The sequence below is a fragment of the Pseudochaenichthys georgianus genome, chromosome 16 (genome assembly GCF_902827115.2).
Source record: "Pseudochaenichthys georgianus chromosome 16, fPseGeo1.2, whole genome shotgun sequence".
Lineage (NCBI taxonomy): Eukaryota > Metazoa > Chordata > Actinopteri > Perciformes > Channichthyidae > Pseudochaenichthys > Pseudochaenichthys georgianus.
The window spans coordinates 37,201,374-37,227,502 of NC_047518.2; the positions used below are offsets into that span (position 1 = coordinate 37,201,374).

A 26,129-nucleotide genomic window follows, 5' to 3' on the forward strand; every position below is an offset into this window, starting at 1 on the left:
GGCATCTAACACTATAGTGTGATTTCTATCAGGTGCCATTTTAGTGTGGCTGATATGGCAGCAGGCCTGTTAGTATTGTATATTCAACATGACTGGCTGAGTTCTCTGAGTGATGGATTATTTGTGTTGTTATGACACACAGTGGTACTGGGGACTTTGGGGGAATTCTCCCCTTGATATTTACCTACAATGCTGAGCAGTCATCTGCATCCAAAGTCTTCGCCCCAGTAGCCGTACAGCATGTCGAGCAGAGACAGTTTCGGTATGAAATGGAGGTTTTGCGGGCCTGCAGATCAGTCATAACTGAGAAAAAAACGACTTTCTTAGGTCTTGATTTCTGCAGAATTCATTCCTTCCCATAACGTGACACCTGAAGCTGCGGTGTTATGCAGGGAATTACCGTTTTGTCTGCAGAACAAGCCTGGCATTTTTCACTCTGCAGGCAAGTGTGGGCACAGTTTAGGAGAAGCAATAGAAACATAAGATGCTCGCGAGCCACTTTATCTCCAGATCTCACCAGAATACCCAGCATGCCTTTGGGCTGACAGTTGAGTTGCCTTGGGGTGAGGGTCCTGCTGGCCTCGTTCCTCGGAGCACAACATGGTGTCTTTTAATTTCTTTGTCAGGTTGCTCTTTTGATGAGGATAGTACAGTATTGTGAGGACCACACTGTTACTCTGGATATAATCAAACTGTTACTGTAACGTTTATTTATTTATTTGTATTCATTTTATATATTATAATAGACGTTAACAGTGAGCTCCACACAACATTTTGGACTACATTATTTTGTATTTGTCACCAGTAGAACTAAGCATCTACTGGTTCAAATAACCAAATAATGAGGAATTGAAAAATTAACATCTCAGGGAAAGCCACCTTTAAACCCAAAATATGTTTTGATATCTTCATAACACACTGACAGCCATGTCTAGCTACATATTTTTAGAAATTCTTATATCATTACCTTGTATAAATGAGGCTGCTGACCTGCTCTGCTTGCTTGTCTCCAGAGCCTTTTGACTGGGAGATAATATCTGCTAAGACAGTTGTCTTGACAGCCCTCACCCCAACACGCTCACCCAGCCAGCCTCGTGCCTACAGATGGTGTGGGCCGGATAATGTCAGGATTTTCATACCAGGAAAATGTTGGTCACACGACAGCACGGGTATTATCTATCCACGAGTGCAGAGAAATGTGCACGGATCACATATAAACACATCAAAACTAAATACATGGATGAATGACATGCATGTGATTTTCCTTGGCATTAACACGTTGATATTAGAATATATGGATATTTCCCCGGCTGCAGGATAACACAAAGCCTCACAAGAACTGCTCTCTTGTATTAATTCCACCCCCAGCCTATAGCCTGTTACTCTGTCTTTGGTAGCATGTGCTTGCCACTGTCACCAGATTAGCACACAGGCTTAAAACCCCACTCACAAAGACACTGTGTACTGAACATGGTCTGTGCTAATACTGTTTCCCATTATTCCAAGCTACAAACCTGTAACTCTCCGCACAGTATTTCCCTGCTCACAATAAACCAGGCCAAATCAAATTGTCAGTACAAGAGGTGAGCTCAATAACATGACCCTGAATGTTATTAAGACTGCCAGATTCACCTCTACATTATTGACGTGTACAGTGTCATGGTAAATATATCTTGCTGACACATTATCAAAGAAATGTAAGCTTCAAATGGGTTATTTGTTTTGGATTGATTTACATTGCACACGTTTTGTTATTATCTCTTAAAACTGAGAGTTTATTTGATCTAATTTATATGACTCCGTTACAATTGCATGATTTCCATCTGCTAATCCTTGCAGTTGAAAAACTAACAAATTAAAAGACAAAGAGGTTTGTGTTACAAGGTCATCTCTCCTGGGTATGTGCTGGCACAAAGGTCAACTTTGTGCCACTGTTGCGAAACCGCAGCTCTGCTCAGTTTGGCTCCACTGTGCAAATCACACAACCCTTAAATATTTACCAGCGTTAGACATTGTTGGGACACCTCGATGCGTTTGAGCCGTCTCGACGGAGAAGTGTCAGCTGTGTGCAGGAAAATAAATTATTTACACCCCCTCCTTCTACTTCAAAGCGCTGGCAAACCATTCAACCTCAGATTTGGGGAGGGGGGCTGGAGGAGGAGTCGCCAGTCACTAAGCAACCTGTGTGTCACCTGCCCCGACATGCCAAAATCAGCAACTCACCTCTGGAGACTGCATTCACGAGGAGGTACACGGCGGCATTTAAAGCCTCCTCAGCAGGATTTCATATGGAAAACCAAACAATTAGAGACGCTGCTAAAATATGCTGAGAAAAGAGTGTGATGTGTTTATATGGTTTTTCCCTCGTGTGAAAAAAGGGAAAGTTGCTTCGAAGATGCTGAGCTTTACTAAAAAGCCCCGGAGCAGAATCACACAGTGCAACAACTGATGTTTTCCAAGCCTGTTGCATTCACATACCTTTTGATTTGATCGGGCTTTATGATGGGAAGATGAGGCTAAGGGAGGGAACCATATGACTTCATGTCAGATGGAGAAACGAGGTGACTGCTCAGCGAGAAAATCAGGAAGTTCGGCATGAGCAACGTGACCACTGGATGAACCCTGCCCTGAGGGAGCTGATGTTTATTTGCCCCCTGTCAGCACATATACTCATACACCACTACACATACAAACATTCACAAGGTTACGACAAAACGTGCCAAAAACCTCCAAACTCTCTTAAAGCTGACAAGCTCAAACTTGTACCCTCTTCACACAATGAGATGGAAACATGCCCCTTGTTGTCAATAAATAACTCAGCTTGGAAACTCAAGTTTTCCTCTCACCATCAGGTCATTCTTTAGTTATTCACACTTGGGGATTCTTGGTCTTTTCTTTTGCCTCTCAGAAATAGCACACAGTTCAGTCACACTGTTCAGTTTCAAGATGGCATATTAGTATGTAGTCATTTCCAAATGTACTAATTTGATTTTAAATAATGGATCCACCGTTATCTACCTGGATAATGTAGGTGTAAGGATCGCATTGACCAGCGATCCATGAATCCTTTATCTCGCCCTGACTCCACACTGATATTGAGGTATCCCTGTTAGCCTGTTTGATCAGGTTGTGTGCGGATGTGTGTGTGCATTCGAAGACCTGGCCATGCGTGACAACACCAAAATGACCACCTATCCATCACTGGTGCTAGGGCCCGAGTTACCACGAGCTCAGGCATCGCACCAGCTGGACAAAAAAACCACTAGACAGCGCTCAATGCATAGACTAATACAGTTCAGAAAAGAGGAGTTACCTGGAATGCATTTAGCATACCTCGCTTGATGTTTTATTGAAGGGTTTTAAATGGAATCATAAAAGTGTTGTGGGAAAAACCCACCACCTAATTTCTAAATCGTAAATCAGGGAGATCCGAACATTCTCTCTCGGCATCTCTGTATTTCTTGTCACTTTCACTTTGCCTCTCTTTCAGAATGTGGCTTTTGGTCTCTGACTTATATGGAGAAACCGGCAAGCTGCCACAGAAAGACAGTGTTGCATTGAGCAGTTGATGTGGGTGGGCTGAAAAACAAGAGTAAGAAGAGCAGAAGTAACTGTAAACGTCTCCGAGTGTCCCACCCTGCTTAGCATGCGTCTAGACTGGCCTATGTGAGGCGGGCGGCAGTCATAACAAGGGATTGGTAGAGCAAACAGGGCTGTTTAGCAAAGTTAACCATTCGTCTATGGAGTCACAATCAAGAAAACAAAACCTCTGCATTTAATTGAGGCTAAACAAGGAGCTCCCAGTGCACCGTACAATTATGAGATATATGAGGCGACAGAGTTCTGACAGCGTGCCAACATGCCCCATGTGCCACACACCAGAAGACCATCTCACCAGATTGGCACTGGGCAATGGACCTGCAACCGTTACTAAGCAGTGTGCCAAGGCTGTTGGCCTACTTATGAGCCATTCTCTTGACGGTGCAAAGCCAAGAAAATCCACACACACACCCTTAAGCTAGTTACTTGAAACAAGCCCACATTCAGGCCCTGGTATTTCAGTTTGGATCATCCATCATGCCGCGTTTCCAATTGAGCACATCACTCAATTGGATAAATGAAGAGCTGAGGCTGTTTTAAGGGCAGAGTCGACTCAAAAATTGAGCAATAAGCAGTTCTTATTTCTAGCCGTGCTCTCATTTCCCCCTCGTTACTCACTAAAGATGCCTTTGTTGACAATGTGAAAAGCTAGACACGGTGATGACATTCCCAACAGGACCTCAATCAAGCATTTTCATAGCCCGCAGGCACATAACAATCCAACTAAGTCATCCACCACAGAGATTCTCTTTACCCTCATGTCATAATGAACACAATAATTTTTTCTCCTTCAAATATCTGTAGCTGAGACTGGATTTTTTCTGAATTTGAATTACAGTATTATTATTTAAAGCCAATTCTCTGACCATTCACTGGGGGAGAAGGGAAACAGCAGCACTGTCTTTGAGTCAGGGCTTACAAGCTTTAAGTCAGCTAAACCCCCATCAAGGTAGGCATTCTTTGGTCATTTCACCTCCCCCACACACACACACACACACATTACTCTTTACACACAGCAAAAGAAACAAATGTTTGTGGTGCTGTAGAGGAACCAGTGTTATTCAAATCCTGCTTTTGTGAGCCCACCAACCTTTGAATGAATATCTTGCCATTAAACCGGCTATCTTGCCACATATAATGTCAGCGCATGGCAGCAGGATAACATGTTGTAAACATATTTGACTGTTTTTACCTGAGATGTCACCTAAGATGTGACATATAATACTGCTTGCTAACCGTCAGTCATTATCGATGTGTGTCAATCACGTTCCTATCAGTGGCATTAATAGTGGAAATAACAAGTTAAGGAAAAGATATTGGAACACCGGGAGATGTGGAGTAGATATATATATCCTTTTCAAATAGCATTAATATTGTAGCTGTATAAACATTTCCCTAGAAAGAAACTGAGGTTTCCCTTCACCCGCAGGTTAACTTAAGCACTTAGCTAGCGCTCCACTGCCCGGGGGAAGAACTGTGCAATGAATGGAAAAGCAGGCCACATTTCTATCCAGGCCATCTTTATTGATCCTCAAACCCCCTTCACAGAGACCATCCCCCCATCTTGACCACAAAAAAAGGGGACAATATAAACAACCAATAAATAAGAATCTGCGCGATTAAGGCGGTTCTACATCTCCAATAGAACACAACAGTGTGGACATGTTGGAGTTATACAGCTTCATACAGAAAAAGCAGTAGATTTCATAGAGAACATCACATCTAAAAAAGGCAGCACTTAACCAAAAGTGAACCATTTTTAAAATAGGGATGAGGCTCCCATTCAAATGAGTTAGCATTGTACTTCCATTGTGTCTGACTTTTTTTAGACGACCTTGCCATCTGAGCTCATTTAAATACTATGCCAAATAGAATGGGAACAAAAACTTGAGCTGAGAACTTCATTTAAATGTTCTCCCCCATCAGACTCTCAGATTATTTTTTTTAGACCACCTGGTTCCCAAACTGGAGATGGTGGCTGTTCTTTATATCAGTTTTCTCAGACAGGAATAAATAAATACACCCTTTTACTGTTAAACTGTCTTGGAGTCCGGGCTAGGAGGCTACACAGTGTCATAGCATTGTTCAGAGTGGCTTTAAAGAATTTCAGCATTTCTTTGTTACATTCATGTCCAGGAAATGGGAGAGGTGGAGCTCTGTCTGCAGCCAACCGCCCTCTGGCCACTCGCACATGTAAGACTCGAGCACTGCGTGTTCCCTGTGGATATCCAGAGTTCTCTTCTGTGCACCCTGTGACCCAACTGGGCTTGGCTGTACAGGGAGGTGTTCACTAAATAAAAAGTGATAAGCACTCTGCGTCCATCCTGGACAATTCTCACTCTTCTGTCTCCATATGTGCTCCTTCGTTACTCAGTTCCTCTCAGCAACTGACAGTGCTGGGCTGCTGTTTGCTGACAAAGTCTGAAATAAAGTCAAACTCATTCTGGCCAAGGAAGAGTTCTGGCAGCTCTTGGACCCGATCCAAGCCCAGCTCCATGACCAGCGAGGTCAGAACCTCCTCGTCAATCATATCTGCGTCCATGCCGTTTAGGGCCAAAGCGGGTCCGGCCATGTGCTGCATGTTAGCCAGCTGGGCCGGGTTCATGCGGTACTGGGTCGTAGGCCCCATGTGGTTCCCACCCATAGGTCCCAGTGGGTGCCCATGGTACTGGGTGTTTAGTTTTTGCAGCTGCATGCTGGCCATGAGTTGCTGGGACGTTAACCCTCCATTCATGAACTGTTGCTGCTGCTGCTGCTGCGGGTGTGCCTGCTGCTGTGGATGCGGCGCCTGCTGCTGCTGTTGTGGTTGTTGTGGTTGTTGTTGTGGTTGTTGTTGTTGTTGTTGTTGTTGTGGGTGCTGCTGCTGTTGTGGGTGCTGGGCCTGTTGCGGGTGCTGTTGTGGATGCTGTGGGTGCTGCTGTGGATGCATGTGATGCTGCTGCTGAGGGTGATGTTGCTGGGGTTGACCATTATACATCATGTTACCAGAGGTCATCTGGTGGTGCCCCATCTGGGCCCCGTTCAGCTGTCCGTTCATGGGTCCAGCCACCATGCCCTGCCGCTGCCTCATGGCCGTCTCCATGTTGGCCTGGGCGCCGCCGTAGTGCATCATCTGGCCGTTGGGCATCGCCCGCATGCCCTGCTGGGTGGCATGCTGCTGGTGACCTGCCTGCAGGCCGCCATTCATGCCCATCCTGTAACCGTGGATACTAGCGCCCGCTGAGTTGTGGTTCATGGGCATCATCAGATGGTCTGCCATGCCTCCTGTCTAGGAACAGAGAGGAGAAGCTGTTAGTGGAAGATGTTCTGAAGCAGTAAAGGGGGCGGCTACTGGATCATGACTGATGTAGCATTAGCAGCTGACCATGTGAACCAGTATTACTAGAACACACATAATGGTACCATGTGTGAGATGTGCAGGAAATGTTACATTGCTGTGGGTCAAACACATTTTATTCCCACTTCCTATAGTGACCACACAATTCGTCTTCATTGAAAACGATAATATTTTCCATGTAATGTCACAAGTCCAACTAAACGCTTCCGGAAAGAAAAAAAATGCACTATTGTTGTGCCAATTGGCGACTACTAACGTTGGTTTAGTCTTCTTAACAATCTCACGTCTTTGTGCCAAGAATGAACGCCCAGGTCGGAATAACAGGTTAACATACATTGTTTGGGTGCATTTTTCAAACCAGATAATTCATGCACGACGGGATCGACAAAACGGAGGAAAATACATGCATCGTGTAATGCATTGCTTAAAACCTAATCTGTGTTGCATGTCAGCTGAGACGGAAAAATCTGTTTTACGCACGTAAGGTTGCAACAAAGAACACTGACATCATGCAACATCTCACCAACAGCTGAATCACCACATTTCTAACAAGGCACCGAATCCAACAAAGGTTTCGGTTTTTTTACGATTGCTTCCAAACGATTGGTTTAAATCTTTGTATTCAATCATCATGTTCCCTGTAGCTGAAGACTATTCATCTGTTTAGTCGCGAATTTAAAACAAGGCAATGCAAACAATGGAGCAGCAGCCCCGGAGACCACCACAGACCAAAAGCCCAATTCTCCTACAAATGCATCCGTTAAAAATCACTTACCCGTGTCCGCTACGTTTTCACAAAGTTGCGCGACTTTGCTTCGGCTCCGTTTATTTAAACGGTGTTCCTCTTCTCCTCTGAATTACAGTATATATTCCACAGGGTTACGCTTCATGCTCAAGCGGGGACGGTGTGCACAAAGACTGCCGCATCAGATCTTGAAACGACTGCCTATTTTCTGGGTCAACTCTGGGATTATGTACATCTAAAAAGCTCAGAGGAAGGCAGTCGGGGAGAGGTGGAGCCTCGGTCCTGCCTCTTCTTTGTTCCTATTGGCCCCTACTTAATAGAATTGTGCATGGGCGTAGAAAAACAGGGGCTGTTGGAGAACTGTGACACAGTAGCCAATTTAAATACCCTCCTCCCCACTGTTTCTTTTTGAAAGAATATGTGGACGTCTTGTTTGTCTTCATAAGTATCTGCTGCTCCTGTGGATGAATAGTGTGAATACAAGGGCAGTCATTAACTTGTATTCATTTTAGATAGATAGATACATCAGATACATTCATAGATACATACATAGACAGGTAGATAAATATGTGCACTGATACATAGATACTTACATACATTGATATATAAAATATATCAGATAGATATATTATATTGTTATGTAATATACAGTATATGTTTTCATGCATATGTAGAATTCAAAATGCTTGCTCATATCTGCCAGTGTGTGTTAGACAGCATAACATTAGTGTAGAAATCCATGTTTCCAACTTGTCTGCACCTACTTATCTCTGTGGCCTATGTGTAGCGAGAGTGTTGCCCTGGTATGTGAATGTACACTTCATCTCCGAGATCATTGTTGGTCCGTGTGACCCACCGGTCTGCTGAGTGTTCGCCCCAGAGAGGCGATAGAGGGAGGGCAGAGGAATGTGGCCTGTGTGCTATTCTAGGCCACAGAGGCTGCAGCGGCAGTGTAACTACTGCTGTGCATGGGTGTGTGTTCGGCCCGTTTACGTGCATTGACTGTGGATGCAGGCATGTTTCTGTGTGCCTCCACTCTGCAGATGCACAAGTCCCTTGATTGCCCACTTCAGGACAACAGTCTCTTGCCTGCAATTGCAAATGAATAGAACCACTTTGGGAGAGCAAGCCAATCCATTGTCCTGGGAATTCAACTATAAATGAGCAACCACTGGCAGGCGTTTGTCATTGTTTGACATTGTCCAGCCACTTTAATCTAGTGCTAATGAGCCCCTCCTAGGTGTGGGTACGGAGAAACTCACCCTGCCTGACTGTCCAAAGAAAACACGCAATCAACATAAGTTTCTGATGAGCACTCTTTTAGTGGAACGTGTGGTCTTTGCAAGGTTTCTGCAATCTGAGACAATATGACAAACAAGCATTTTAAAATGCATCAAAGCAGACTTTATTTTTATCCCAGGGCCAAAAGCTACTAATGGTGTCATTGCATTAGAGAGCGCAGCTACAATGTGCCCAAACCTTCTGGAGCTCAACAATCACATCACTGCGACTGTTTAAAACCCAAGATATTTGCATGAAATCGCAATCAGCCATGATTGTAGTGGAAGATATGCATTTTGTAATTATATATCCATTGAACAACAGCCTTGCGTTGTTGTAATTAGACGGCGGATACTGCAGTCTTATCCCTTAAAGGCTTTCTTTCTGTATGTTATGTTTCACATCTCCGGCTGTGGTCTATGGTGTGCCTCCACACACCTTGCCTTGAGCCATTTATTGACTTTTGTGTGAATGTGTTTTTTGTATTCCCGGGATAAAGAGCAAGACAGAGTTCATGCGACTGTGTTTATAGGAGCAAAAGGCTGGAAGTGTTGCTTCCATTCCCAGCTTGGACACGCCCCTGTGCCAGGCTGTAATAAAATGCAATAAAAAAATGCTGCAGTTGCATGATAGGTCAATTTCACGCTGATTTCATGCTCCAAACACAGTCTAAATTATCCAAAGAATAGTAGCCAAACAGCACTTATTTGTGTTCTTAGAGCTATCCAACCTTGCATGAGCTCCTCTTGACTCTTAAATACTGAGAGCAGACAACAATTGAGCTAATATCTGCTTTGTCAGGACTGTGCACAACTCAATCTAATCTGTCTGTGCGTCATCTGCCTCGGCACTCCATTTAATTCCCATCGACTGAGGCAACGTTACTAATCTTCTAGCAGTTAAGAAGTTACAATAAGGATAACAAAAATCCAGCTCCTGCTCCCAGGCTCTGTACGCCAGGCTTCAAGGGAACCGACAATCTGTAGAGATGAGGAGGCCAATGTTTATTGCTCCTCACCAGGGTCTTGAAGTGTGTTGAGAGCCCCCCCTGGAGCAAAGGCACTCACTGGAGTGGAAGTCTGATGTTCTGCACAGAGGAACTGCCGGCAGAATCAGTCATATACCAGCTTCATCCCTGGTTCTGTAACGTGGCATGTAAAGTATCATGCTTTTAAAAGCTTAACACCTAAAACCAAAGAACAAGGAAATGGCGGAACATGTTCTTCAATGTGGCAGCTAGTCAGCAAACACATTCTGGTGGCTCCCTGTTGGACAATCAATCAATCAATCAATGAAATTGTATTTATTCAGCCCAATATAGCAAATTACACATTTGTCTCAGGGGACTTTAAAGTGTGCACAGCTTATGACACCCTCTGTCCGTAGACCCTCACAATGCACAGGGAAAATCTCCCAAAGAAACCTCGCAATGAAAGGGGCAAAGTGGAAGAAACCTATGGGAAGTGCTCCATCTTGTTTATAATACATGTACATTGCAATATTAGTACTTCCTGCAAAGCTTTATACCAGGCTTTGTTTGTTCATAATATAATTGCTAATTGGTTTGAACTTGTTCTTGGCTCTGCAGTCTGTAATGATGACTATGGCCCCCGGCCACACGAGGACGAAAACGGTCGTTTGCGTTACTGTTTAGTGTCATATAGACCGTTCGGCCACACGAGGACGACCGAATACGGCACTAAACGACTGAGGAAACGATAACGGGTCCCAAGGTGGATAGAACGGCATACGCTCTGGGGGGTCCAACGGCTCCGTGTGTCGCCCTATACAATCATTTTCTGATAATGATGAGGCAATAGCCCCGCCTCTCCCCACCTCTGCTGCTCACTGCCGCGTCAAAGTAAACTGCACACTGAATTCAGATTATTTATCTTTCTCTCGATATGGACATAAACGCAAGTGAAGTCTAATCTGACAGGACGGAGACACCTCTCAAACTACCTAAACTAGTTGTTTATTTTGACTGTCGGCCGGGTCACTCATTACTGGATCAGCTGCTGCATGAAACAGACACTGACGCTGTCCGAAGAGAGGGAGGAAAAAGAGAAGCTCCATGTATTTTATTATTATATTATATAGAGTCGTTATTCATTTGTTTTAAAGCTCAATAAATAACAAAGAAGACCTTTGACCGGCACTTTTATAATTTTGTCCGGAAGATTTAAACTTTAATACACGTTGACTGGCGAAAAACTCTGCCCGGTTCCCTCGGCCCCCACCACGGAGAATAAACAGAAGGGCAACCATGACAACCATGCTTCTTCGCTGCTTTTGTGGAGGAAGTTACAGCGCCACGTACAGGCTCCTGCATGTGTACTGCAGCTTCTCCAGCGGTTGGAGCTAAACGGAGCTGTCTCGTGTGGACAGACACTATCCGGTGGATATTGCGTGTGGACGGAAGCTTTTTTGCGATTGCGTTTGCGTTAATCCTATGCGTTTCGCCGTTTTCGTCCTCGTGTGGCCGGGGCTAGGGTTAGGGTTAACCTACCCTAACCCTAACCTAACCCTAACCCTCTTGCAAGGGGACACTGAACTGAACATCCAATTTATTTGTAATCTCTGTCACCATCAACTAAAACCAGCTAACTCAATCCTACCTACTTGACTAATCCACCCTACATTTTTTCTACCAGTAACTATGGCAATGACTGGTACAGACATAAGGCTGAGTACTCAGGAAGTGCTGCCACATCCTTAAAATAAATTGGTTTCACTTGCATTATTGGATTAGTCTTTGTAAACAATTGTTGTTTGCTCAACTGTTAAAATAGATTTACACTGTATTTAATGTGTTTGTGTTTTGGGACACATCATGTTAAATTGAATTATGAGTACTCCAAACGACTTCTAATGATATAAATGTATTACATTAAAGAATAAAAGGGGTCACTTACGAATTACATGGTGAATTCGTTTTTAAAACATCCCAGGAGCTGGATCTCTCTATATTTCTCATCACTCAGACTTTTACCTTCTCTTTTATAATTGCTGCACAGCATCAACATGAATAGAGAGTTACCTCAGTCAACACAACATGTGTCCTTATGCACATTTAAGATGTGAAACCAAAAGTCAGTCTGCCTCTCTCCTGGTGCGGGGGAGGGGTTGTTATTGTTCTGGTAAATGAGAGACTCTCTATAAATACTCCCAAGGCTTCCTTCTCCGCCTCAGCCACCAATCAACTGTCTCTGTTAGGTCGAGCAGCTGAGAGGAGGCAATAAGCCTGAGTCAAGGCTAACGGGGGGAGGGTTTGACTCAAACAAACTGTGCTGGAGAAGTGGGTGAGGGACTTTGGAAGAGAGGGGGAGAAACTTGGTAACTGCCACTCACAGACCTGAGGCCACAAGTGGGGGTGAGGCTTGAGTGAAAGTAGTGATTTGGTTGGATGGGGTTGGTGGGAATGTGCCACTTTAAAGCAACTTTGCAGCAACTTTGCAGCAACTTTGGTGCCTGCTCCATGTGAGGCTTAATTAACATGTGGCCTTTTAATACAGCTTTTGTATGTCACTGTTTGCCGGTGATGCACTTCATTAGAGCAATCTTGAACATTCGTGATGGGTAGATCTCTATATAACTTCGGACAAACTACAAATATGGAAGATCCAAGAGTTGACTCAACTTGGTCAAATTATTTTTTGGTTTTCATTGGCCACAGCCTTGCAGAGAAACTAGTACATGGTACTTTCTTTTTGTTTTTTTTATCTTATTGGATTATCTTTCAAGAGTCCTCATTATTACATTACTATTATTACAAATATTGTAGCATACAATAATTCATATTCTATAATCTATTCATCTAAATGTGCTTACATACAAAATTAATACTCAACCAATACAAACCTATATGAAAATGTCCTTTCAATAATAGGATATTGCAATCAACAATCCAACTGCCTTAATATGATAGATTGAATTATTGAAACAATTGTATGAATGAACTCCATCATTTAAAGGTTCTGAAAATAAAACTCAGTTTCTGGTAGTATATTATACATTTATTTTATATTTTATATCCTATAACAGTTTATCCGTGACACCGACTAGCTCTTTAAACTCTTACATTTTTGAAATTATTGCAATAGACTTTTGTCTCGCGCTGTTCATTAAATCCTTTCCCACACCATAATAACATATTAGCTGCGTTGTTTAATGTAATCCGCATTCTACTCATTTCTCTCTGAGCTGCACTGCCCCACATGCACAGTAATAATTAATGTGACTGTCAATTAGATTGTGACATATTAACATAATAATGTCTTAAGGGGAAAACTCCTATTCTGTCCAACTATTGCATCCATTTTCATCAGTATTACAGTAATGTCTGTCAAATGAGCTGCACATTAAACAGTGTTTTATGTTGTAACTCCCAATAGTTTCATTTCTATAACCTCTTTAATTTGAGCACTGCCCATTTTAGGTTTCTTCCTCTGTCTTGTCGTACATATAATCACATTTAATACAAATGTATTGTTTTCCACTCCTTGATATATATCATGCATCCGGCTTCCAGAAGTTTGTGAAACGGATATATGTATATAATATGTACATTTTAAATGGACATAATAGTAAAAAAGTAATGGTCCAAGGACACTTCCTTGTGGGATACCACAGATAAACATACTTTGGGAAGAAAACAGATGCCATTAACTAAGATAGATGACTTTCTTCCTCATTAAATGGACAGCATTCTTCCACTCAAAGCACTTTCAGTCACATGATATTTACTCAACCATGTTAACTTCAAGTTACACAGTACAGATGTTTCTTATGAAACAATCCAGCGCAATGTGTTTGTTTTGCGTTGTAGATCACGTCATAGCAGTTTCATTCAGTTAATCAAAAATCAAGAACTGTAACTGCAAAAAATGCAAAGTCTTTGTTAGCTGAGAAAGTCGAGAGCATGCAGGGATGTCTGAGGCTAGAGATAACCACTGAAACAACTGCCTTACTCCAGCTGAGAATTCCCAGCACAGTTAATATGATAGCGGAGACATGATAAGCAGTATTAGTGCCTGCAGGTGCTTACACACCCCAACGCTGACTTCATGCAAGCTATACAAATAGGACCGGAGTTGACTCCCTGGTTTCATGTTTCCAAGTTTGGCTCATTACCAAGCAATGTCAGTCATTTACAGTCAGCACCACGAGCCCACCGCCTGCATTTCTAAGCAACACTATTCTCCAGCATTTACTAGCCTGAGGGATCATTGTCGACACAAACACTAATCATGTCGCCTTCGCTGCACTTCCTGCCTTACAGCCACTGATGACGTTCCCAGCTACCTCCAGGAACGTACATACTTAGCGCAGGAGTGCGGGGGACATACAGACTAGATGGACAACAAGAGTCTGCAAAACCTGTCAAACAAGTAGCAATATGGAAGAAGGAAGTCAGAGGGTGGGAGAACACGGTGACGATGTGAAGAATGACCTATTAATCATTCATTATCTCCCAGCACTGTTAATGAGGTGACGACTCTTAAATAATTAGCAATGTGACTGAAGCATATTTCCATAGCAGAAGCCTGAGGACATGGAGGGCATTGGGGACCAGAGGGGAAGGGAATATAGGATGCACAAGGCACAAGAAGAACAGCCCCCACACCAGCTTAGCAAACAATAACTAACCTGATATGGGGCTCTGGGAGGCATGGACAGAGCGATAGAGGTAGACAGAAGAAAGGAGAGATAATGAAGCTCCATACATAATACGGAGACGAGAGTGACCCATGGAGGAAATCACACATTGAAATAGTTATGTCTATACGTAGTGGGCGTTTAAGTTGTTCACCCAGCAGCCTTCATTATCCGTCTGTCTTGTTTCAAGAGGGACAGGACAGGGCCTTCAGGCTTTTCTAACACACAAGTCAACGGAGCACTGCGGACGGCTAGCACCCCAGCCTGCCATGGGCCTATTCATCTTGCACAAAACACACAAAAGAGCAGACCATGAGCCACATTCTTGACATCCAACCTCATCACCCCCACTACCCTCCCACCCCCTGGCCGTGACTAGCGCCCCTCCCCCAGTGCCTCACACCAGGCAGGGCAGACAGGAGCTGCTAGCTGCACTACCTAACTGGCTGGATGGCTTGTTGGTTGGGGTTGTTTTGTGGAGGAAGGGATGCATGGAGGGAAGGGAGGGTGTGGGAGAGAGGGGGCAGGGATGTTTTCTCTTCAGTCAGCTAATTGACTCACAGATGTCAGGAGGAGTCGCGTTTGTGGCGGGGCTAAGGCACCCGGTGACACTTTTCCCCTTCACAAACAAACATTACACCCATGCACGTGCACTCAGGCGAAGATTGTGCACACACACATGCATGCACGCACGTATACCTGTGGTCTGTTCTTCTGTGTTGTGCAGGATTTCTCAGAAAGAAGAGAGAAGGTTTAAATACGACATTGAGACTTAAGTTGGTTCTGACTGTAGCTCAGCCCCACAAAAACACCAAGAACCAACAGCCTTTAGAGGACAATAACAATCTGGAATGGTCGGGGCATAATCTTATTTTTCTGTTTACCATCTGGGGAGCTTTTCTGGCTGTCGAACGAAAGCAGGTTTCATCTACTGATACATTGGCGCAATAAGACTTGAGGCAGTTCAAACGCCGTACCACCTTTGATATGACCTATATACACACCACAGTTTCATGTCATGCCATGTTTGCACGCTGAAAATTCATATCCTACATGTATGCACTGCAGCATTTGAATGTCTTCTCTGAACACCCAAACCACTGACAGCTGTGTGTGTGTGTGTGTGTGTGTGTGTGTGTGTGTGTGTGTGTGTGTGTGTGTGTGTGTGTGTGTGTGTGTGTGTGTGTGTGTGTGTGTGTGTGTGTGTGTGTGTGTGTGTGTGTGTGTGTGTGTGTGTGTGTGTGTGTGTGTGTGTGTGTGCGTGTGCGTGTGTGCATCTGTCATCGGGTTCATGTGTTTGTGTGTTCCAACTAGACTGCTAAACAGCTGAGCCCAAATTGAAAGTCAGTGCTGTCATTCCCTATATTTACCAAATGAATCACTCGCAGCAGAAATCTGTTTTGAACACATAGTTTGTATTCAAGCAGTTGGTTACAACATCGTGGACAGCAGCAGAATAATTACGAGGGAAAGTGTGGGTGAATGGAGAAAATATTGCAGACTATCAGTGGTGGACTGCTCATATACTAACAAAAAATTGTAGAAAAGGCTACATTTGCTCCCTGGGGTGGTGAGAAAAGATCTGCCAAGCTCTAAAAGACACAATATTATGTAGTGTTTTTGTATAACAGTTGAGAGATCTGTACATTTTCCGATATATTCATCCTCAGAGGGACATTCAGTAGAGCAATCATGCTGTACTATCAAGAAAACACAAATCATGCATTATTGAGTTCCCCCAAAAGCTCTGTGTCTTGGTAAAGTTCCCCCTGTGGCCTTTATCCATCGGTCTTCCCATCATGAGGTCTGCTAATGGTGGAGTCATATCCCGCTCCTACCCGGGCGCTGACAGTTAGACGTCCCCTCCAGGAAACAGCCAGTTCTGCTTCCTGACCGGGGAGCCCTATCTGTGTTGCACCACCATCGCGTCTGAATGTTGAGCAATGTCCTGGTGAGCACATGCCTTAGCGGGTTAACACATATGCTGTACATATAAGGCTTCAGCACACACACGCACGCACACACGCACACGCCAATCCACTGCCCACTTGAGCTGTCTATAGTCTGCCTGTCCTCTTCCTGTTTTTCCACTCACCCACACTGTCACTCTGGCCAGGAAGCTGTGGGAGAGATACGCATGACAAAGTCTCTCTTTATTAAATTGGCAGAGTCAGAGTGTGTGTAGTGCATTTGGAGTCCTTGTATGTGTGTGTATGCCTGTTGGAGAGAGAGAGAGAGAGAGAGACAGACAGACAGAGAAGGAGAGCAGGCACTAGAGGGATGGGGGTGGGGACCTAAGCCAAGGGCTGGAGGTTTATCCAAGATCCACTCTAGGCTCATCCCTAGATATTGCTGTTTGAAACCACGAATCAAGATCAGAGGACACAGAATAAAAACCAAAAGGCCGCTGTCCATAGTCATATCCATCCACTGCACGAAACAAATACTGATTTAATAAATACCTGAACTGTGAAGGTAATATAATGTAGTTGGGTTAGGAATTAACGTACATGTATGCATACAGCAGAGACCTGTAGTCAGAAGCAGAAGAGAGTAGCATAACAGGAAACATCTCGGAGAGTTCATTTCGAGATTTGCTCGTAGAAGCAAACTAAACTGACCTTGAGCTTTTGCACAACTTTTGTCGACTTGAATTTGTGTCACTGACATCTCTTTGAGAGGACAGAGATCAAAATAGAGGAAGCTATAAATGTCTTCAGGGAGGAAAGAAGCGTGTCACTATATCACTGTGTGGGCTTGCAAACTCTCAAAGGGCTTTGGGAACGATACATTTTCTTTAAAATTATTCATTCGAGAATTTGAGAGCACATGTATTGGTCAATACGTCACCGAGCTCCCAGCACTGCACTTGCAAATACATTTCCATGTGCCACTTTCTTAAAAATCTTTACTTTGCATTAAGATGATGTCTATTTGGGCTACTGGCCATTTAGGATATCACTTTTCAAATAAAACATCCAATAAAATGGTGGTCGGCCAAACAACATCACACACTTTGCAGTAAGGGTCGAGAGGGAAGTTACTCTGACTTCTTGTTTTGTACTTAAGAGCCCATGCATGCTCAAATATTTATTGGCCATTTATAGTTTTAACCTTTGTGTGAGTTATTTTCCAACAGACTCTGGTTGATATAATTTAACTCAGACAACACTTTCATTTGTGTGAGACATTTTTATTTGCCTTTATGCAAGCAGCAAACAGCCGTGTACAGTCTCTACGTCCGTGTGTAGGAGATAACGACAGGGAGGACAGAGGACAAGATAAGACATTGTGCTCTGCGGTCAGGGAGTACGCCCTCCTCTCCCTCCTCTCCCTCCTCTCCCTCCTCTCCCTCCTCCTTTCTCCCTCCTCTCCTCTGTCCCTCTTATCTGCTGCCTCTGTCTTGACCTCCACCCGGCTGCACGGTATTTAGTCAGTGGAGAAAACAGCATGGGACTGGAACGAGTACAAGTGAACTCTGTTAAAGACATTCTCCAGAGCTCTGTTCTCAGAGCAAAATGAAGTTGTGAGTGCTTTCCTTTTGTGGTCAAATTGAGACATCACACTATTAAAAACAGACACGTTTTTATTGAAGGGCATTGGATGAGCCAAGATCCATGCTGAGGATTTTCTTATTGGAAAACCTGAAACATATGGAAAGATATTTCAAACACAAAGTACGATGGTCATTGTTAGGAATCTCTGAGCAGTGACACTGCAGCAGTTCAACAGGAGGCTTATTTGCACAGGGAACATGGCAGATTCATGACCAAAATAACATTTCACTGCTCATGTTTTCTAGCTTGACACATCTTTTATAACGGCTTTCTATTTGCTCCGGAAACCTGTGCTGTCATGTAACTATAAGTACATTTACTCAACTACTGCACTTCAGTTAAACGTTGAGGTACTTGTATTTTACTTAAGATTTATACTTTTCATTCACTACATATGGTTGGCAAATGTTGTACTTTTTATTCCACTACTACATTTATTTTAGTTTAGTAAATACAAGCAATGATTCTACACACATTATTATTAAGTATTATAGGTTAAGTTAACCAGTAGTGTATAAAGAAGTTCAAATTAACCCCATCTTTACCAAGTGCAACATTGAAGTGATGAACACATAAATGCACCAATATTTGTACTAATACAATTTTAAAAACAAGTACTATTTATTTTGGTAAAAAAAAGGAAAGGTGTTTTTTCAAATGCGAATACTTTTTACTTTTACTTTAGTATGACTTTGAATGGAGGACTTTTAGTTGGTCCTATATATTATTACACTGTAGTATTGCTACTTTTACTTAAGTAAATCATCTGAGTACTTCCTCCACCTCTGGCCCGGACGCATAGGCTTCACTGCATTTTAATCTTTTAATTTGAAGTTGCCTAGTTCAACACCTGTGTAAAGTAGACTCAAGGTACAAACACAAATAATGAAAAGGATGAATAAATGCTAAAAAAAAACATTGGTTAATTTGACTGTAAAAAGGGAAATAATACAGCATTAAATAGATCATTTATTTATTCCTTAATCATCACGAAAACACATCAAGCATCACAACCCTTCCATAGCGGCCACCTGTTGTTTTTCACAGGTACAATGATGGTATCATATGAAAATGTGACATCAAGAAATACTTAATTATAATAATAATAGTTTACTGTGAAAAAGGGAAATAAAGTGTCAGGCATTCAGGTGTTCAGTTTGCTGTAAGTGTGCTCTATTCCAGCCATATGATGTTAAACTCCAACCTGAGAGATCCAAGGAAAGCCTCAAGGAAAAACTATTGGCAGTGATTCCTTTGGCTTGGCAGGTCCTCAATCAGATGTTATTAGCCATGTTAGCTTTGGGAAAGTACATGAGAATGTGTTTGCTCATTCATTGTGCAAGTGACTACTAGCTTGTGCTCAACAGATAAGGAATAATGTATATAGTCTGCAAAGAAAGATGTGTAGACTCTCTGCTGTCTTCATATCAATGGGTAGCTTGGTTCACCATTTTGGAGCTATGATAGCATACGTGTTTTTATAGAGGGGGGTACCTGGGAACGATTGACAGTGAGGGAGTAGCAAGCTGATTGGCCGATGCTGAGCAAAGTGCAGCGGTGTATGGTTTAACCATGTCCTGGATGTAGGAAGAGCTTGATCCATTAACAGCTAAATGAACATCAATCAATCACTGGCTAGCAAAGAAATTACAATTGACTGGTTTTACTTCTCTATTCAGCTGGCTAAGCCTGAATGTTATGCAGAAGATGAAATGACTTCACAGCGCCAAGATGTGAAGTGTATTCAAAAATGGTGACACAAGGTCAGTATGCCATTTCTGCCAAGGGGAAGAATACACTTTGAAGCTATTTCCAAGTCAGCTTATTTAACTCCACTTCCTTGTGAAAAGAAACCTGCGATCGCCCTGTTGAGATGTGCCATTCTGCCATGAGGAACTGAAACACCTACACAGACCAAACACCGCTGCTGATGTGTGAGAGAAATTTCAAAAACACTTTGAAATGTTTTGCAGAGCTGTGAAAGAAACCTCTGCTTCGATGCTGCTGTACTCGTGTAGCATTTCATAACCATTTAGGCAAGGCAAGTTTATTTATATAGCACCTTTCAGCACCAGGCAATTCAAGGTGCTTTACAAAAATGAAAGACATTCAGACAAAGGCATTTAGAAACAGTAAAAGATAATAAAAGAAACATTAAAACAAAAACAAAAAATGAAAGACATTAAGAAAATGGCATTTAAAATCAGTCATTACAAAGAAAAGCTAATAAAATAAACATTAAAAGTTACTGTGCAGTCTAAGATATGAATAGTTCAATTATTTAGGTTCTTGATTTTTAATTTATTCACAGAACCTCCCTTTGGAAATCCGAACATTTCCGTCCCGATTGTTAATTTAGACTGATTGTTTTCACCATGTTATGCTCGCATGACATCCACAATCTGACCCTCAGGAGGGTGTACTAGCCCCCTACTCTGCTTTGCGTTCCATAACAAAGTCTTGTTACCTGAACACCCCGTGTTACCAAAACACTATTTTTCACCCGTCGGTGCTGTGATACTTGTTCCTCTGTACAAATCACCCAAAAACTGATCGTAAACCCTGGCTACGACGGATATCCCAAATATCCTACTTTCGAGCAGTCCCTCTCATAAATGTCATGGAGTTTAATTACGTTTCAATTTAAAACATTAAAAGAAAAAGTACATGGATAAAAGTTACAGTGCAGTCTAAGATATGAATAGTTCAATTAAAAGCAGCGACAAAAAGAAAAGTCTTCAGCCTGGATTTAAAAGTAGTCAGAGTTGCAGCGGACCTGCAGGTTTCTGGTTTGTTCCAGATATTTAGAAATCATTACACATACCATTCAGAAGGGAATAAGCAACACTAGCTTTGACTATCTACAACACAAAGACTTCTTTATTGACCATGACAGTAATTCAACCAGCAGAGCAAAGCTTTTTTCAACCATTGCCAAGAAGAAAATAGTATATCACCATTGAAATGGGAAGAGCTGCCTCTTATCGGGGATTATTGGCGATGTAGTGATCTGGACACAGTTTTCCTTACACTATTATGAATATCATTTCCTATTTGATTGGCTTTGATAGACTTATATCCTTCTTCTACAGGCAGACAAATGCAACTCCCCTGCCACCAGTTACAGAGCTGTGAGCCAATGACTGTTTGACTTATGATGCAGATGAGTCATGCACACATTCGCAGGATGACAAAGGCAGCTCAGAATAAGTCACCCCGACTGTAAGTTGTTCTCTTGTTCAGACATCAAGCTTCATGTGACTGATAAACGGACTTTCTGTACTCAATTGAGGATAGCAGGAAAGCAGCACTTGACAGGAAATAAAACGAGGCATGTGACTGCAAAGCACTTTTCCTTTATCTTGTCACGACAACTCTACTGTGAAAAACAAGAGTGCTTTCCACATTAGGCTCTCTCTCTGTCAGACAATTTCGTCTCCAAGACTGGCACACGATTCAGTTTCTATAAGAGGTTCTCGGAGCAATGAGGCTAGAAAAGAGCTACAGTTTAGAGCAGCATCCTTGTTTCAAATGAATTCAATACAAGAGGGAACAAAAAGCAGAGGAGTGTTTGTCAGGGTCTCCTACTGACTCACTACTTTGTTCACATCTGTAATACTGCTATACCAGAAGCCATCAAGGCTTTTCAGAATCCCTACAGCTTGTAAGGGAAGCTGTGGAAATCAATAAGCTTCAAGTGCTAAATTGTTTGCGAGCCATTGATCGAGGAGAATCTACATCTCTGTTATTCAATCTGCCTAATTATTATTATTCTTATTATCTAACCAATTATTGTTTCCCCTCCTTCACCACAGAGTTTGAGTCCAATTGCCTTGATTTGACTCCAAAGAGACACATCTATATATCGATGCCTGGCTTGATCTCCTTTAGCTGACCTTTGCAGGTGTGAGGCTGAATACACAACTGTGTGTCAATGTGTATGACAGAATGGTGGCAAGACACCTACACGTGAACCACCCTCGCTGGCATTCAGAGTCACGTTTGTGGGTGTTGACAGATTCAACTGTCCACAGACCTATAACAGTCAAGTCACATCAGCGTGCCGGACCTCTGAATACACTTCATTCTGCCTGGCATAACACGACCTTTAATACAGTTACTGCATTTATACGTGATAAAAACCAGTGGTCCATGACTGCTGGTCATTGAGCACAGATTTAAGAGCTGCTGTCAGTATAACTAGTATAAACTAATTAAAAGAAAGGCCTTGACAGTTGTTAATTAAATGTATGAGGTATACACGGCACAATACGCTAAAAGCTGGGGGGAATATATGAGGCGATTGGACTCTGACCTTCACGGTCATTATGACCGAAGGTTAACTAGTGAGCTATAGACACGCTGGTAGGCTATTTTGTGTTTTACTTTTGAACAAAGCCAGGCTAGTTTTCTCTTTACTTCCAGTCATTAAGCTAAACTAAGCTAAGCTAACCAAATACAACATAACCTAACCTTACATAATATAGCCTAAGCTAAGCTAAGCTAAGCATCTGGTGGATTGTATAGCTTTATTAGCGCAAAGACCTGAGAGTGGTATCAATCGTTTCATCAACTCTGGACAGAAAAACAAATACATGTAATAACCAAAATGGAAAACTGTTCCCTTTAGTCTTTGAGAAGGGAGGCAGTGGGTTGTATCAATGAAGCTATACAGTTATGACCCACTGCATCCCAGACAGCAGTAAGAATATACAACAAGAGGATACGTTGTTAGCACTGCAGTAACATATGATAACAAGCAAACACCCTTTGGTTGCCTAGTTCGGGGGAAATAAATGAAAAAGAGAGCATTTGACAAATCCAGTTTCAAATCACAAACGAGCAGTAAGGCCGTTTGAAGCTATATGTTCATTCAACAGCTCTATCATGCGAGGACGATCATGTGACACGATCACAAGCTCCCGAACAGCGACTTGTGTGTTTTTCATCAATTTGAAAATGTGTCCGATTAACTGTTCCCAGCCTCTCTCTACAATACTGATTTATTTTCATTCTAGTTCCCGCTCTCTGTGAAATATTGGATAAAAAACCCACCTCAAAGACCACACGTCTTTAACTGTGTGATGCAACAACTCAACATGGGAGGAAAGAAATGAAGCCAATAAGCAATGTTTATAAAAACATGTCTGGAGCTCAACAACAAAGTGAAGAAAATGAGTCCCTCAGGAGGGAGATTGCCTTATCAATATTTGAGGGGCATGCTGAGTAATTGATGGGTTCGCTGACACAGTGACCATGCATCCGAGTGGGGCCTTGCTGTCTCTCCAGATTTCAGGATTTTCAAGTGGGGACGCTCGTAAATATTGTTAGTGAAGTGTGCTTATGTGTTTTTGGGGGAGGGTCAGGAGGCTTCAGACATTGGTCAGTGTTTGTGTTCATTCTGTGAGACTTTGCATTATATATGCCGTGTGTGTGTGTGTGTGTGTGTGTGTGTGTGTGTGTGTGTGTGTGTGTGTGTGTGTGTGTGTGTGTGTGTGTGTGTGTGTGTGTGTGTGTGTGTGTGTGTGTGTGTGTGTGTGGGTGGGTGTGTGTGTGTGTGTGTGTGTGTGTGTGTGTGTGTGTGTGTGTGTGTGTGTGTGTGTGTGTGTGTGTGTGTGTGTGTGTGTGTGTGTGTGATTGTGCACACATGGTATATTGTATTACAGGCCACAGCATCCAATCTTCCTTCCTTCTCCTCTTCTATCCAATGAGCCCCCACTCTGTTCCTGCACCAGGCTTATCTTGGCCAGCCGTTCAGTCTTGAGTGAAGCAGTGTTTGGCAGAAAGAGACATCTGCTCAGTGAGAGAATGCCCTAATTATTCATGACCATTTAACCATTCAGGATTTGGTCTGAGCGGCATATGTGGCGTTTCTCATAAGTGTGCATCAAACACTTGTTAATGACAGTTTCATTACTGTTGTTTTGTTTTCTATACCTCTAAATTATCCCAACACAGCATGCAATAATTCCGTTTTTTCTGCCAGCCGTTGGTTATTACAATTTAGGAACAAATATGTTTCTTCAAAGAAGGAAAAAACAACAACAATGAGGGATTAGTGTTTGTTTTCTCTTTGCTTTGTCAGTGTGTTTTTCTTGTAATTTGCTGCAGTTTGGATGTTGATTCTCAAACCTGTGTGACATCACACCAATACATCCATTAGATCCTTTGTTTTTCCCTCAGGTGTGTTTCTGTTTAGGGGATTTCAGACCCACACAAACAAATGCCCAAATTGCTTTTCAGATTTGTGTTTTTGTTTCTTCTTTTTTTTCATCTGACTCCTCTCCCTGCCTTTCTCCTCTCCCTCCCTCCCTCTCCCTTCATCTGTTTGTCCTTATCATAACAAAACCTTGTCACCACGGTAGCTGTGGCCACGTAAATCAACCCGGCCAGCATCATCTGTTCCCAGCTGTTTACCTCCAGCCAAACAAAGGAGTCTGCCTTTTTGTTGTCGCTGGGGTGGAGTGCTGCGTCGACTGAGGGCTGTTATTCAACAGCGCACGCTGCTATCAGCCCCCCTCTCTGAAAAGGCCAATTCAACACAGGGAATCAATGGAATGGGAGGCAAGCAGGGGACATGTCAATGTGGGGGTTGTCGGACACTTACAAACTATGAGCAATCCTTCTCTCCCAAAGGAGCCAGCACAGAGAGGCCACAAAGGAGGCACATCACAGGCAAACGTGAAAAGCAAATAAATAGTTGCGTATCCCCTCTCCTCCTCTCAGCTCAGGTGTATGCAGGAGCTGTTCTCCGGGGAGGAGTGGCTCCGTTTGTGTCTCCAGAGAAGGCTTAGCGAGTGTTGGTAGGAGCTGCGAGGTCTCGTTTGCATCTGCAAATGAGACAGAACCCGGCTGGCCCATGTCACCTTGGCAACAGGCCATCAGCACCTCCCTCTCCGCTATATTAGCAGCCATGGTTGTCTGTCTGCTTGTCAGTCTGCACCCTGCCTCCCTCCATCCCTCCACTGCGGGTCTCATCTCCACAGCAGCAGCAGCAGCAGCAGCAGCAGCAGCAGCAGCAGCAGCAGCAGCAGCAGCAGCAGCAGCAGCAGCAGCAGCAGCAGCAGCAGCAGCAGCAGTATCAGTCTACCTGACTAGACCCATAGGATTAGGCATCTCCCTAAATCTTTCATTGAGACCGTTGAATAAAGACACAAACAGCATTATAAAAGATGAATGCCCTAGGCCAGGGGTGTCAAACTCAATTTCATCGCGGGCCACATTTGTATTATGGTTGCACTCAAAAGGGCCGGTTGTAACTTTAAGACGATATAAATATATAAAATAATGTATTATATGACATTATTGCCTCTGCATTGGATTATTATCGGATAGGGTAATAACTTCATAATTAACTACGTCTGAAGGCGAAAGTCCAGGGCAAATAATTGCAAGTCACTTCAGTGCGCATGTCACAAAATGAGATGCATTGTGGAACATGTTGTTTATTGGCAATGTGCTTCTGTAAAGTGGCAAGTAACCGTATAATAAACATATTATATTCTTTGAAAGCTCTTGCGGGCCACAAAAAATGAAGTCGCGGGCCGGATTTGGCCCCCGGGCCTTGAGTTTGACACCCCTGCCCTAGGCTTTTGTGGGTGTCCCTGTGAATCCGACTCAAAGCAAAGAATTGGCAGCGGTAACATGCTGTGGTCATGACATTTACATGGGTTGTCTTTGCCAAGAGATGGGAGGTTGGCAGCCTGGGTTCTTTAGGTTTTTTGGGATAATGCATGTTCAATTAGATACGAGCCAACAAGTTGCAAACAGATACCGAGCAGCTCTGTGACCCAACCAAGACTGATAGAAAAAGCACACAGAGCTAACTCAGCTTTTCAATTATCTTGACTATTGATTTTCAGAGGGTTTCTGATGTGTCGGCTTCGCTGCTCAAAGTGAGCTGCTTTTTCAGTGTCATGTGTCAGACGGATCAGCGACAAAATGTTACACA

The 26,129-nt window shown here is 43.1% G+C and overlaps 1 protein-coding gene across 1 annotated transcript; it reads right to left on the reverse strand.

Moving 5' to 3' along the window:
* Window positions 1-5,103: 5,103 nt before the first annotated feature.
* Window positions 5,104-7,936, reverse strand: cited4b (Cbp/p300-interacting transactivator, with Glu/Asp-rich carboxy-terminal domain, 4b). The gene is made up of 2 exons (XM_034103070.2): window positions 7,713-7,936; window positions 5,104-6,868 (listed from the first exon to the last, which is right to left on the reverse strand). The coding sequence occupies exon 2, from the start codon at window positions 6,857-6,859 to the stop codon at window positions 5,981-5,983; it is 879 nt and encodes a 292-aa protein (XP_033958961.1). The 5' UTR covers window positions 6,860-6,868; window positions 7,713-7,936; the 3' UTR covers window positions 5,104-5,980.
* Between the last annotated feature and the right edge of the window lie 18,193 nt (window positions 7,937-26,129).

What these genes read in the sequence shown, in the direction of transcription:
- cited4b (XM_034103070.2), bottom strand. Translation starts at nt 6,859, where the DNA reads ATGGCAGACCATCTGATGATGCCCATGAACCACAACTCAGCGGGCGCT.